The sequence below is a fragment of the Pipistrellus hanaki genome, assembly GCF_964339955.1.
Source record: "Pipistrellus hanaki genome assembly, chromosome: 9".
In the NCBI taxonomy this organism is placed as follows: domain Eukaryota; kingdom Metazoa; phylum Chordata; class Mammalia; order Chiroptera; family Vespertilionidae; genus Pipistrellus; species Pipistrellus hanaki.
Genome location: NC_140511.1, coordinates 78,627,255 through 78,642,432, shown reverse-complemented (window position 1 = coordinate 78,642,432; position 15,178 = coordinate 78,627,255). Strand labels below are relative to the sequence as shown.

Here is a 15,178-nt window from a genome sequence, read left to right as displayed (position 1 = left end):
CATAATCCTCCATCACCCTCATCACCACCATCACCCCCATAATCCCTCATCACCACCCATCACCCCCATCACCCCCATCACCCCCATCACCCCCATAATCCTCCATCACCCTCATCACCACCATCACCCCCATAATCCCTCATCACCACCCATCACCCCCATCACCCCCATAATACCTCATCACCCCCATTACCCCCATCACCCCCATAATCCTCCATCACCCTCATCACCACCATCACCCCCATAATCCCTCATCACCACCCATCACCCCCATCACCCCCATCACCCCCATAATCCTCCATCACCCCCATCACCCCCATAATCCTCCATCACCCTCATCACCACCATCACCCCCATAATCCCTCATCACCCCCATCACCCCCATCACCCCCATCACCCCCATCACCCCCCATCACCCCCATCACCCCCATCACCCCCCATCACCCCCATCACCCCCATCACCCCCATCACCCCCCATCACCCCCATCACCCCCATCACCCCCCATTACCCCCCATTACCCTCCATCACCCCCATCACCCCCCCATCACCCCCCATTACCCTCCATCACCACCCATCACCTCCTATCTCCATGACCTCATCACCTCCATCATTCCCCATCACCACCCATCTCCCCATCACCCCCATCACCCCCCCATCACCCCCCATCACCCCCATCACCCCCATCACCCCCATCACCCCCCATCACCCCCATCACCCCATCACCCCCATCACCCCCCCATCACCCCCCCATCACCCCCATCACCCCCATCACCCCCATCACCCCCCCATCACCCCCCCATCACCCCCATCACCCCCATCACCCCCCCATCACCCCCCATTACCCTCCATCACCACCCATCACCCCCATCACCCCCATCACCCCCATCACCCCCATCACCCCATCACCCCCATCACCCTCATCACCCCATCACCCCCATCTCCGTGGCCTCATCACTTCCCGCCTTAGGCCGTGAGGGGCTCTGCATGCGTCTCTGCACCTGCCCCCTCTGTCCCTGCCCCCCACGCCACCGCTCCTCATCACCTCCCGGGTCTGACCCTCATCACACACATCTCATTGCCAGTCAGACTGTTCATGCTCCGTGTTAGTCCCTCCTCACACTCCCTCTCAGAGCTGCTGCCCTCCTGTCCCAGGGAACCGTCACCTCCCGTTTCAGTCCACTCACCACTTCCCCCTCTGGACCGCCTCCCTCCCATCCCTGGGCCTTCCAGAGGGCACCCCAGCACCCCATCTCTGCACCCTCTCACCTCCCATTTCTGTACCTCCTTCCCTGTTCACCCTTGAACTCTCATCACTTCTACCGTCCTCTCATCCCCTCCCATCCCTGGGCCTTCCATAGCGCACCCCAGCACCTCCATCTCTGCACCCCTCTCACCCCGTCATCTCAGCCCTCCTCACCTCCCATTTCTGTACCTCCTTCCCTGTTCACCCCTGAACTCTCATCACCTCTCCTAACGTCCTCATCCCCTCCCACCCCTGGGCCTTCCACAGGGCACCCCTGCACCTCCGTCTCTGCACCCCCTCACCTCCCATTTCTGTTCCTCCTTCACGCTCATCACCTCTCTGCACACCCTCTCGTCCCCTCCCCACTCTGTACCCCGGTTGCCTTCCATCCCGGTGCTCCTTCATCCTCATGCTCCCATCAGCCCTTCCCTCGGCTCCCCTGATCTCCATCACCAGACCTTCACCAGCTCTCACTGTCGCCTTGCTGCCTCCGTTTTCTGTGCTTCCATCACCTCCCATTTCCGTTCCCCCATCACCTCTCATTGTGCAATTCAGGTTTTTTTAATTTAATTTAATTTTTTTTAATCTTATTTATTATTTTTTTAAATTTTTTTTAATTCAGGTTTTGTTCCTCCCTCATCTCCCATGCTGTACCCTCCTCATCCCATGGAGGTCCGTCCGGCATGGCCTCCCGCCTCTCTGTCCCATTACTGCCTCCATCTGCCCAGCCTTGCTTCCCCATCCTAGTTCCCCCCATCACTCCCCTTCTCCCCCCCCCCCCCCCCTTCTGCCTCTCTGCTTTCCTCCTACTCCATCTTCACCTCATGTGTGTGCCCCTCCTCTCTCCTCGTCCAGTTCTCAGGAGGGGCCCCTCAGCTCTCCTCTTCCCCGCCTTCCTCTCTTCCTCGGCATCGTCCTGCCTGGTCTATCCCTGCCAGCCAGGCCTCTCCCCGAGGCCCGCTCCCATCTCCGTCCTTCTCTCCCACGTGCCCACCCGGCACTCCCTCCCCATTTCTGGTCTCCTGCGCCCCCTCCCTCCTCCTGACTGTCCCCCGGCTCCCCTGGGGGGGAGGGGGTAGGGCGTAGGAAAGGGGAGCCGGGGAACTGGAGGAGAGCATTGGGGTTAAGAGGAGAGGTGGGGCCGAAACCGGTTTGGCTCAGCGGTAGAGCGTCGGTCTGCGGACTGAAAGGTCCCAGGTTCGATTCCGGTCAAGGGCATGTACATTGGTTGCAGGCACATCCCCGGTAGGGGTTGTGCAAGAGGCGGCTGGTCGATGTTTCTCTCTCATCGATGTTTCTAGCTCTCGATCCCTCTTCCTTCCTCTCTGTGGAAAATCAATAAAATATATTAAAAAAAAAAAAAAAAAAAAAGAGGAGAGGGTGGGGAAAGAAGTGAGTGAGCCCTGGCCCAGGGAGGTGAGCAGATGGGAAGGAGGGGCCTGGCGGGAGTGGGGATGTGAGAAGCGGGAGAGAAAATGGAGGAAGGAGCCTGGGGGGGGGGGGGGGGGGGGGGGGGAGACACCTATGGGATGTTGGTGTTGGGATTGTCGCCCGCAGAGGGGCCATGGCTGCCTGCGGGCCCCGGAGCAGAGGAGGTGGCGGGAGACGGCGTGAAGAGCCGGGAGGTGAGGCAAGCGGAGGAAGGAAGAGGTCAGAGGTGAGATGGAAGAGCAGGGAGCAGGGCAGAGGCCACTGTCGGGCGGCACTCACCTCCGCGCCCCTCGCCGCGGGGCTGGCAAAGGACAGGCTTCTCTTGGGGGGGCCCCCCATTGGCCTGAGGAAGAGGCCAGACCTCTCCTCTCTGCCCGTGTCTCCTCAGCACCCCAGGCGGGAGCCTCTCTTCCCACCGCTTCTCTCCTCCCCTTTCCCTTCTGGGGTCTCACTCTTTTCCTCTTGCCTCCTCCCCCTGCTCTTCACTCTTTCCTGCGCGCACCCTTCCACCGCTCAGCCCCCCCCCCCCCCCCCCCCCCCCCCCCCCCGTTACACAATGTCCCTATGACCCATCACCCGTGGCCCTCCGGCACCTGATGCTGGTCTAGGCCCGGGAGGACCGTACAGCTGGGCCTCAGACTGGCCTGGGAGGGTGACAGTCTCTTGTCCTTGACCCCAACTTCGGTTTCGGGGTCCTTGAGGCGCTCACCAGCCCCGGCTTCCGTGGCGGGGACCCCTGGCGCCAGGGAGGACGGGGCCATCCAGCTCAGCCTGGGCCAGTAGCTTCCAGTTCTGGATTCGCCCCTCCAGCTTCTAAAGGGGCCGGCACTATTTTGATTTGGATGCGGTGTGTCCACATGGGTGTGTTTCTAACTGGGTGGTTTATGGCCTGGAAGGGAGGGGGTATTGTATTCCAGGGGTGGGAGCTGTGGAGATTCCCCTGGGCTGGGCCCGCCCCCCCCCCCCCCCCCCGTGGGAGCTGTGGAGATTCCCCTGGGCTGGCCCCCCCCTCCCCCCGTGGGAGCTGTGGAGATCCCCCTGGGCTGGGGGCCCCCCCCCCGGGGGTGGGAGCTGTGGATATTCCCCCTGGGCTGGGGGGCCCGGGGTGGGAGCTGTGGAGATCCCCCTGGGCTGGGGGGCCCGGGGTGGGAGCTGTGGAGATCCCCCTGGGCTGGGGGCCCCCGGGGTGGAAGCTGTGGAGATCCCCCTGGGCTGGGGGCCCTTAGACAAGAGCGGGGTGGCTGGGGCACCCAGGAGCAGTCTTTGGGGACTGAGTGGGACTGCCCTGTCCTCTCACTGTTCCCTACCGTCCGGAAGGTGTGTGTCTGTGTCTTGGCTTCTGACGCTGTGGGGCGATGGGCACACGTAGGTTTCGCCCAGGGCAGCCCCGCAGGCGTGTCTCCCTGAGGTGTCTGTGGTTGGGGTCCGGGTGAGCTCACCGTGACCAGCGGAGGGCTGCTTTCTCCGGAATGCAGGAGTGTGGGAACTCTGTTAAATTCTGGATCTTCGGAGTGTTTTCCCGGACCAGTGGGGCGTCGAGGGGACTGTGTTGGGTGTGGGCCTTTGGGGGGTGGGCCAGAGCGCATTTGTCTTGAGCTTCTGGGGTGTGCGCACCCCAGGGAGCTCCCCAGTGGTTTCCAGGGAGACTGGACACGGGGGGTCTGGACCGCCCAGGCAGCATGTGGGCCTTGGTTTAGGCCCCTGCTCCACGGCCCTTCCTGGGCTGAGGTTCCGGACACAGTGCGGAGCCCGAATCCGGCTCTCGGTGCCAGTCTCCTGGGCGCCTGGTGGCCAGAACAGCTTGGGGGTGAGAGGCCAGAGGCCCCTGAGACCAGGTGGGCCCAACCGGAGGGACCGGGCAGAGCCCCGCCCCTGCCCTCCCTGCCAGCCCTCTGGCCCCCGCGGGAGGCGGGGCAAGGACAGCCGCGGCCTTAACCCACTCTCCTCTGCGTGCTGGCACGGAGCTGGGCCTCTGCCCGACCCCCACCGAGTCACCAAGGCCTTTAGGCCTCCCAGGCTCGCCGCCGAGTCACCTGGCTGCAGGGGAGCCGCTGGCCGTCAGCCCCGGGAGGCCGGGGGGCGGGGCGGGGCGGCACCTGCGCTCTGGGCCTGGGGCGGGACTCGCACCCCGACTGCCCAGCCCCGGCCCAGCCCCGGCCCAGTCCTGGCCCAGCCCCCGCCCAGCCCCCGCCCAGTCCCCGCCCAGCCCCGGCCCTCGCGCCTCCGGGCCGGCCTGCCTTTGTGCGCCCACCAACACGTTTCTCGGGCTCCGCTCTCCTGTGGGTGTGCCTTCGTGTGCAGCGGGTGGCCTTCCCCTGCGGGTTGGTGCGGGCCTGCGGTGTGGCCCTGGGGGTGTGCATTGTGGGCCTGGGGCTTGGGGAGCCAGTGCCACCTCTGATCCTCCGGCCTCATGCCCCGTGGGACAGGGGCTGCCTGCACCTCAGGCCCCGGGCTCGGGGCGCTCTGCCTCCAGGATTAGGCGTGGTCTTTGTTGCCGGGAGGTGGGGGGAGGGGGAAGGGAGGAGAAAGGGCCTCCTTGGGCCCTGACCCGGGAGATGTGGGGGCTGGGCCCAGGCCCACGGTGTTTCCTTGCTGGTTGGAGGGACCCAGAAACCCGATAAGCCCCTTCTTCGCCTGGCTGGGAGGCCCCGGGCCCAGGGGTGAAGGGGCGGCAGCCCCTGGCCCCCTGTCAGGGAGGGGTGTGGAGGAGGTCAGCGTCTCAGCTCCCGGGGCTCCCCACCCCCACATTTGGCCATGCAGTTTGTGAGCGGAGGGAGAAGGGAGGACCCTGGTATCACCGTCGCCATGGAAACAGCCGGATTTCCGAGTGCTGCGTTGGGAGTGGAGACTGGGCTGGCTGAGGCCTACCTGCTCCGGCCTCAGGCCATGCCTTCCCCGCAGGGGGCCCGCCTGCCCTGTGCGGGGTGCAGCTCCCTGTGTGCTCGGCCCCATCCAGCTCTCCACCCTGATCTTGGGGTCCCATCCTGAGGAATAACCCTCAGCACTGGGCCTTCGGGGGCGGGAGCAGGTGGGAAGGACCTGCTGGCGGTGTGTCCTGGCCACCGGCTGTGGCAGGCGTCAGCTAGGAGACTTAGGTGGTTCCTCCGCCCCGTCCTGCCCCGGGGCCACCCCTCCCTCTGGCCCTGCCTGGGAGCCGGAGGGCATCGGTGCAGGGGCTCCCCCTCCGCCAGGCCCTGCGGCCCAGGCACAGCCCTCTGCTCAGCTCCTCCGCGGCCTCAGAAGCCCCCTCTTGGGGGACCGGGGAACTGCCTGGGCTAGAGCCCTCTCCCCCCCCCCCCCCACCCGGCGCTGCCTGAACTGCCCACAGGTGCTTGAGGCCTGGCCTCAGCACGACCGGTTGGTCTGCCCTCTTAGTGGGCACTTTTGCCCTCCAGCGGCCCTCCCGCCCCAGGCCCCAGCTCCCTGACCCCCGGTTTCCACCCCGCCCAGAGCCCTCCCACCTCCAGGCCCGTCTCTCCCGCCCGCCCCGGCTCTGGCTCTGCCCCGGCTGCCTCTCCCGCTCTGCAATAACCCTCTTCGAACCCCTCTGCCCCCAGAAGTGCTTAGAGAGGAGTAGTTAGTGCCTAATTATTTAATTAAGCATTTATGACTCTCCTAAAGAAGGCAGGATGTTCCCTCCCCTCCTCTGAAGGCCCCGGAGTACCAGTCCTCCAGGCCCGCGGGCGCCAGCCTTCCGGACCTCCCCGGCCACCGTGGTCCGCACCCCCTGCTCTAGGCCTCCCGGACAGGCTCCCTTCCTGGAAACTGGGTGACCAGCCCCCACCCCACCCCAGCCATCCGCCTGCCCCCCCCATCCCCAGGGAGCCCAGTCAGCCGAAGGAGGGAACGTGGAGACTAATGGGGTTTATTTTGGGGCTGAATCGTTAGGGACCTCACACCCGCCCCCGGCAGCCGGATGGAGAAGAGGAGCCGGAGAGGGGGTGGGGTGGGGGAGGGCAGGCCCAGGAGCCTTCATCTCTGCCTCCCGCTCTCCCCACTTTCTCTCACCTACACCCCGGTCTGCCCCTCTGTCCATCTGTCCTGCCTTCCTCCTCCTCTGGCTGTCAGTCTCCCCCCCATCAGGTCTGTCCTTTCTGGGCCGGGCTCCAGGCCCCTGTTGTGGGGCCCAGGCAGCCCCTCGTGTGTGTGGAAGCAGAGTCCTGGGGAGCTGGGCCAGATCTCCAGGGCCCGGAGGGTGCAGGCAGGCGCTGGAGGGGTGCCAGCCTGTGGGCTGTGAGTCAGAGCTGGGCACAGCTCCTCTCCCCCTCCTGCCGGGGGCTCCTCTGCCTGGTGCCTGCTCCGCTCCGGCCCTCAGGGGCCCTCCCCTCGGAGCTGTCCCCGCTCCAGCCCGGCGGAGGCGAGCTCAGGCCCCGGGCCTCCCGCCCCCAGCGGGCCTCTGGCTCTCTCTCGGGGCCACACCCTGTCACCTCTCTGTTCTGCTGTAATTAAAGCCCCCGTTCCTCAGGGCGGCAGGGCCCGGGGCCGCTGTGGGCCGCCGGGAAGCTCCGTGCCCTGAGGAAGGCTGGGGGTCCTCGCGAACCTGCTGACTCACATCGCCCTCCCTCTCCTCCTCTCCGCAGCCGGGACCACGTACATCTTCGGGAAGGGGGGAGCGCTCATCACCTACACGTGGCCCCCCAACGACCGGCCGAGCACGCGCATGGACCGCCTGGCCGTGGGCTTCAGCACGCACCAGCGGAGCGCCGTGCTGGTGCGCGTGGACAGCGCCTCGGGCCTCGGCGACTACCTGCAGCTGCACATCGTAAGGACTGGCCCCGGCCCCGACCCCTGGCCCCCGACCCCTGGCCCCAACCCCGACCTTCCCACCCAGACCCCACCCGCCCCTCGCTCCGTGCTAGCCCCTCAGACCACCCCTCGCTTGAAGCCCTCTGTGCCCTGACTCCTGGGGTTCTGCTCTGCTTCTGCCTCTGAGGCCATCCCTGCCTGTCATTCCCGAGAGCCTGTCTCTCCACTGACGTGAGGCCCCTCCCCGGCTCCCTGAGGCCATCTGTGTCCTCTGACCTTCCCGAAGGCAGCTGGGGCCTCCTGAGTCTTCCGGAAATGTCCCACGGGCTGACGGCCCCGGGCTGCGGCTTGCTCACCCCTAGACGGGTTAGGAGAGCCCCCCCCCCTGCCCTGCGCCTGTCCCTGTCCCTGCCGCCTCCTCACCCTCCCTGCGCCAGCAGCCCACCTGCTGCTCCACCTGGCCTTCTCAGCCTGCCCCCGCTTCTGCCCTGCCCTTGACCTCTGTTCCCATGACCTTTGCTCTCCCAGCCACCCTCTGACCCTGCCACCTGCTCTGACTCTGTCACCCCTACAGCCTCTCTGGCTGTGCTCACACTTTTCTGACCTCTAGGCTCCGCCCCAAACCCCCACCTTGACCTCTGACCCCACCCAGCTCTGCCTTTCTCTGCCCAGCTGCTCCCTGGGGCTGCTTCCTTCCTCAATCTCTGCTCCTCCCATGCCTCCCTCTGCCGCGCCCGTGCCCCCCCCCCCCCCCCCCCCCAGCCCGTTGAACCCGCAGCTCCTGTCCTCGCAGTCTCCATCCTGCAGCTGGTCCTCAGGCAGCGGCTTCTCCCCCGCACACTCTTCCCCGCAAGCTGGCCTCCTCCTCCTCCTCCTGCTTGTAGCCTCTCTCTGGCCCTCCCCGTGCTTTTACTCCGGGCTCTGACCTCCACCCCTTTCCCACCCTCCAGCCCTTGCAACCTCTTCCCGCCTGCACTCTGCAGGCTGACCCTGCCCGGGCCCCAAGCTGGGGTTCAGCAGGTGGCCAGGCTTGTGTGTGGAGAGGGAGAGATCTGGGGGAGTCCTGGGCTTTGGGGGGGGGGTGCGAGGAAGCCGGGGGAGAGGGCTTGTCTGGGCTCCGGCCCATCCCCATCTGATTGGGACCATGGCTACTGGCCGCTCCTTATGCAACAGCTCTTTAGGGACCCACGGCTGCACACCCTCCCCCAGCCAGGGAGCCACGGGAGGAGGTGTGAGGAGAGATGTCCTGTGGGCAGAGAGGAGCTGGAGTGGAAGTGGCAGCTGATGGGCGCTGAGGGGGGCGGAACGGGCAGGGTGAGTGGAGGGAGGGAAGGGGTGCAGGGCGCTGAGGGAGGGTGCAGGGTGTGGAGTGGCCTGGGGAGGAGGCCTGTGCCCCGGCCGGGTGAGTGAGACACAGCGTCTCGGCTGTGGGTGAGAGACAGTGTGGCTGTGATGACAGCGGGGCAGGGCCTGTCAGGAGTGACAGTGTGACCTGGTTGTGGGGCCGATGAGAAGGCTGTGTCTGGCCTCTGGTCGGGCCGCTCGGTCTGAGCTTCCGGCAGCGCAGTGCCTGCAGTGTCTCGGCCTCCAGACCCCGCGTGGAGGCGGGCTATCTCTGTGGCCCTCTGTGACCCAGGCAGTTCTTGCCCCCGGCCATGGGCGCTGGGCGTGGCTGTGGAGCAGGGACCTGGGCTTGGGTCCCCCTGCCCCCTCCTCCTCTCTGTGCAGAGCCCTCGCCCCCGGAGCCCGCGCCCCCCCTGCGTTGTGCAGGCTGGGAGGACGGGGCACAGTGAGGGCTGAAGGGATCATGCGTGTAAAGCAGCGGGGACGCCGCCCAGCCCGGGAAGGCCCGTGTCAGCCGGCGCCGCCTGTGTCTCACCGGGGCGTGCGGTCTGTGTCCCGTGTCCGCCTCTGACTGCCCAGTCGCAGGTTTAGGGCACCGGCTCCCGATGCTGCGGGGAGGTCGGGCCCAGGGCGTGGGGAAGGGGCCTTGCCTGGTGCCGGGTCAGGGGAGCAGGCCGTGCCTGAGCTGCGGAGGGCGGAGGTGGGCGCCTGGCCCTCGGCGGTCCTGCTGAGGCCGGGGCCAGGAGCGAGGCCAGCCCTCCGAGGAGAGCCGCACAGATGGCCCCCGAGCCGCCTCCCCCGGGGACGTGACACATCGGCTCCAACCGCGCGGCATCGGCAGCTGAGAGCGGGGAGGCGGCAGCAAAATAGGAGAAAAGCAATTTGACGTTTCTAATAAAGCGTCGCTCCACTTTGCCAAATTAATTTTGACTCCCATAATTATTTGCTGTAGGAGCGGCCGCGTTCCCCCACCGCCGCCTAATGAGGTAATTGGGGAATTAGGAATTAATGACTTTAACAGAAGTGACAACTGACTGCACGTCGCCAGCAGCTCTGGGGAGCCGCCTCTCCCCGGAGTGCGGCTCGGAGCGCGGCTCCTAGGAAACCCAGGTGTCCCGCCTCCTCCCCGCCGCCTTCCCTGCCCGGAGCCCGGAGGGCCTGCGGCCGGCCCTCGCTGGGCGCTGGCACTGGGCGCTGGGCGCTGGCGCTGGGCGCTGGCGCTGGGCGCTGGGCGCTGGGCGCTGCAGTTGCTAACAATAGTGCTGTGGAGCGTGGCGGCTCCCCGCTCGGGCGTGGGAGCAGATGATCTGTCTCCCGGGATGTCAGTTGTGGGTGGGTGGGTGGGGCTTGCTAGTACTCTGAGCAAGGCCAGCCTCAGTTTCCCTGCTTTATTGAGGAAGATGCTGCATGCGTAAAGTGTGTGTGTGTGTGAGTGTATGTGTGTGTGAGTGTGTATGTGAGTGTGTGTGTGTATGTGAGAGAGAGTGAGTGTGTGAGTGTGTGTGTAGTGTGTATGTGTGTGTGTGAATGTGTGTGTGTGCATGAGTGTGTCTGAGTGTGTGTGAATGTGTGTGTGTGAATGTGTGTGTGTGTGAGTGTGTGTGTGTGTGAGTGTGTGTGAGTGTGTGTGAGTGTGTGTGTGAGTGTGTGTGAGTGTGTGTGTGTATGTGTGTGGAGTGTGTGTGTGTGTGTGTGTGTGTGTGGAGTGTGTGTGTGAGTGTGTGAGTGTGTGTGTGTGTGTGTGTGGCTTTCCCAGGTTCTAGCCAGAGAACTGGACCCACCAGTGGGGAAGGGATAGGGCGTAGGTGTCCAAGTGAGCCCTGGCTGCACATCCTGCCCCCCAACTACCCAAACCCCAATCCCGACCCCATCTGTGAGCCACCCACCCCAGCCCCAGTACCACCGCTGTGGGCTCCATTGGTGCAGGCGGTGCAGGCCGGACTGGGCAGCCTTTGGGAGGACCGGGAGCAGTGCCGGCCTGGGCTCCGTGACTGACCCTGTGCCAGTCCGGTCCGTGGGGGAGGGGCGTGGGAACGCAGGAGGCTGAGGTCGGGGTGCGGCTGGGAGGGAGGGTACGGACCAGGGCCCCAGTGAAGGCCTCATGGCCTTTGTCTGGGTCTCTAGATGCCTTTGGTCCCAGAGGTGGGCCGGCCTGGGCGGCCTCTCGGATCGCCCCACCCAGCAATGTGAGCAGCGTCTCCCTGGACTAATGGGGGCATTGGCTGTGGAGTCAGACCAAGTGGGGCTCAGTCTGGGGTTCTTTCCTCTGAGCTGTGAGATGTTGGCATGTCACGGACCCTCCCTGAGCCTCGGCGTGCCCCTCGGTGCAGTGGGGATGCTCTGAGCTTCCCCCGAGGGTTGCCATGGCGATGAAGGGAGCACGCTTCTGGGTTCAGTGACGCCTCCCTCTCCCGCAGCCTCCACCGACCGAACTTCCCGGTCGGGATCCCGGGGGCCTCTGCAGGCTCCGTGGGTCCTCTTGGGCCTGGGCTGGTCCCAGAGGATGCCCAGAGGACTGCTCCCTTTCTCCAGCCTCAGTCCCCGTCTGTCCCCCGCCTGGCCCTCCCCTGTCTCAGCCCCTCCTCTGCCCACACCCCGTGCTCACTCACCTTGGTTAAGTCCAACTTGGTTTATCTCCCTGAGCTCTTCCCATGCCTGTCATCCCTCCCCCAAAACACGCAGCCAGACCCCACCCCTGCTCCCCAATGTGAGAGGCCTCCCCTGACCCCCAGGGGGCCAGCGGGCTGCAGGAAAGGCGTCCTGAGGCCCCGGGGGGAGGGGGGGCGGGAGGCTGGAGGCTGGGGTGATGGGAGGGGGTCAGGCCTTCCCCAGGCAGGGGCGGGCTTCCCTGGACTTCTCTGTTGGCTGTGCCTTGGGGAGCCCCACCCTCTGAGCTCCCGCTGATCCCCATGGCGATCCTGGTCGGCCTGCCTGAGGCCTGGGCTCAGGGCCCTGTACACCTTTGTGAACATTCTGAATGCACTAGAGACAAGAGGCAGGGGTGGCTAGTGGAGGCGCCCCGGGTCCAGGCTCTGCACCCCACAGGGGCTCCCCAGCCTGCCCACCTCTGGGCAGGCGGGAGGGTCGGCGGAGGCGGGGCTGGGGGAGTGCACAGCGAAGCTGAGAGGGCCCTGCGCTGGGCCGGGCTGGGCCGGGCTCCCTCGTGGGCGCTGAGCGCTGCTTCTCTGTCCTCAGGACCAGGGCACCGTGGGGGTGATCTTTAATGTGGGCACCGACGACATTACCATCGACGAGCCCAACGCCATCGTGAGCGACGGCAAATACCACGTGGTGCGGTTCACCAGGAGTGGTGGCAATGCCACCCTGCAGGTGGACAGCTGGCCGGTCAACGAGCGGTACCCCGCAGGTAGGTGGGGGGCCTGGGAGCACGGGGCGTGTGCTGGGCGGGCCCGGCAGGCAAGGCAGCCTTGGATAGGAGCACTGCTCGCACTGGGGCGGGGTAAGCCCAGTGTCATCCCGCTGTGGGCGGGGCGAGGCTGCAAGAAGGTGTGGCTTGGGGGTGGGTGGGATCCGGATGGGCGGGGCTAAGGAAAACCAGCGGGTTTTGTGAGGCTGGGCTCTGTAGGGCCTGGGTGAGACCGGGTTCTTGTGGGGTGAGGGAGAGGGGGGGGCTGAGTGGGAAGACTGCCAGTCCAGTTTGGGGAGGAGGGAGAAGGGCCAAGAAGGAGGGCAGAGGGAGAGGGACAGCTAAGGAAAGGAGGAGTTCAGAATTGGGACAGGTGGAAACAGGAGACAGATGCAGAAATCAAGGAGAGAAGATCCGGAAATAACCCAGCACACATCTTCGCAAGCAGGCAGGGCTGTTCTAAGGAACAAACCAAGGTTCTTACAAAGAGCGAGTCAGAGATCCCTATTAGGAAATGTAGGTAAAGGAAGAGACGTAACCATGGAGACCCAGAGGAAAGGAACCCCAATGGCTCGGGGGGTGAGGGAGAGAGACAAGTGAGGAGAGTGAGGAATGTGGCCAAGTGCAGTCAGCAAACCTTCCCTGCTGACCTCCGAGGTGTCAGCCTGCTGCACACTGACCCAGTTCAAGTGTGACAAACCGAGGGAGGGACGGGGATGAGGACATGAAAGAAATGAGGAAGCAGAGACCCTGCAAGATACTGAGGGAGGCTGAGAGGGGCCGGAGGGGATTGAGAGGAAGCCAGCGGAGAGGGGGGATGGGGAGAGAGTCGCTGAGCCACAGCGAAGATGGGACCCTTCCATGTGCGGACGGTCACCCAGGCCCCGCAGGGAGAGGTGGGCAGGAGGAGAGGAGCAGAGCCTCCGTGCGGAGACAGGGAGGGAGGGGAAACTGAGCCACTGTGGGAGAACCACAGGAATCGCAGATGCAGTCACACGCAGGAGTGCGGACAGGCAGAGAGGCGTGCGGGCAAAGGACAGGGAAAGGTGCAGGTCCCAACCCTCACGGGCCCACTGTCTGGAAGGAAGATGCCAGGGTCGGCTCACAGCTCACCATCGTGCGAGCTTTACCCAAACACGGAGCCTCGGGCCCACTAATACACACAGAGGCCGTGTTCACACGGGCCACCTAACACACACGGAGCCGTGTTCACACGGGCCACCTAATACACACGGAGGCCGTGTTCACACGGGCCACCTGATACACACGGAGTCCGTGTTCACACGGGCCACCTAATACACACAGAGGCCGTGTTCACACGGGCCACCTGATACACACAGAGGCCGTGTTCACACGGGCCACCTGATACACCCGGAGGCCGTGTTCACACGGGCCACCTAATACACACAGAGGCCCTGTTCACACGGGCCACCTAATACACACAGAGGCCGTGTTCACACGGGCCACCTGATACACACGGAGGCCGTGTTCACACGGGCCACCTGATACACACAGAGGCCGTGTTCACACGGGCCACCTAATACACACGGAGGCCGTGTTCACAGGGGCCACCTAATACACACGGAGGCCGTGTTCACACGGGCCACCTAATACACACGGAGGCCGTGTTCACACGGGCCACCTAATACATACGGAGGCCTTGTTCACACGGGCCACCTAATACACACAGAGGCCATGTTCACACGGGTCACCCCTGGCACCGAGTGACTGTGGATGTTCCTTCGATGGGGCAGGCACAGGGCACAAAGCCCTGCTGGGGGGAGAGGAGAAGCCTGCTCCAGGGCCCGGGTGTGTGAGAGGTCGCTGAGACACACAGTGCTCCTATGCTGAGTCCCACCGTGCAGACACCCGCAGGCGCTGTGCGGGTTTGACCGCCCTGCGGGCATCAGACTGTCTCTGGCTCAGCCACACACACACACACACACACACACACACACACACACAGCAGTCTGTAGCGGTGAAGACAGCCTGTGTGGACAGGGCTGGGTGGGGAAGGGCCTCAGCACAGGGAGACATGTCTTCAGTCCTGAGCTGCTCCCGCTGAGCCCAGCGGCCCTGAGGACACGTGGGAGGAGTCACGCCTGCCCTCCTGGGCTCAGACCCTGACGGGGGTGAGGGAGTAGGAGGGTAAGGGGTGAAAGGAGGGAGACCGCTGGGTGCCCCTCAGCTGCAGAGCAGAGCAGCCTGAGGCTGGTGGCTGCCCGGCGCACCTTGAGCAGGTCCCCTGTCGGCGCGGCCGTCCTGAGCGCACAGCAGGCCAGTTCACAGTGCGTGGCGCCGGCCTGGCCGGACGCTGAGAGCCGGGACCGCGCTCAGGGCCTGGCGTCAGCAGCACCGGCGTTCACTCCGGGGGCTCCGGCTCACAGCTGTGTGGCCTTGGCGGAGTCATCCAGCCTCTCTGGATCTCAGGTGGCCCCTGAGCCCGGGCACCCTACCTCCTCACAGCGATACCATGTTCACACAGAGGCCATGTTCACACAGAGGCCATGTTCACACGGGCCACCTGTGGGAATCCCTGAGAGACGCCCGGGGAGGCACCAGGTGGTGTGGCCTCGAGGAGGGCTCACCAACAGCTTTGGGTAGACCAGTGGTCGGCAAACCGCGGCTCGAGAGCCACACGCGGCTCTTTGGCCCCTTGAGTGTGGCTCTTCCACAAAATACCACGTGCGAGCGCTCACGTACAGCGTGATTGGAACTTCGTGGCCCATGCGCAGAGGTCGGTTTTCGGCCTGAGCGAGTCTATTTTGAAGAAGTGGCGTTAGAACACTCAAAGGGCCAAAGAGCCGCATGTGGCTCATGAGCCTCGGTTTGCCGACCACTGGGTTAGACGTGACGTGCTCAGCGAGGCACATGCTCTCAGGGCACACATGGACAAACACATAGACACACAGCCACACACACGGGTGTCCGTACGGGTGGGTTCCCGAATGCCTGCTGCCCCTCTGCCCCACACATGCGCCTCCCTCCCTGACTTCCTGCGGCCCCACCATCTCTCCTCTTCAGTGTCCTCCTGGGCCCCTCCCGC

The 15,178-nt window shown here is 65.0% G+C and overlaps 1 protein-coding gene across 32 annotated transcripts in view; it reads left to right on the top strand.

Moving 5' to 3' along the window:
- Positions 1–15,178, top strand: part of NRXN2 (neurexin 2) — a 100,965-nt gene that overhangs the window by 66,466 nt on the left and 19,321 nt on the right. For all 32 annotated transcript variants that reach the window (XM_084895758.1, XM_084895781.1, XM_084895780.1 and 29 more), the window contains 2 exons: positions 7,256–7,437; positions 11,961–12,132. In XM_084895758.1, the coding sequence (XP_084751884.1) occupies positions 7,256–7,437; positions 11,961–12,132 (354 nt within the window). The remainder of the gene's footprint in view (positions 1–7,255; positions 7,438–11,960; positions 12,133–15,178) is intronic.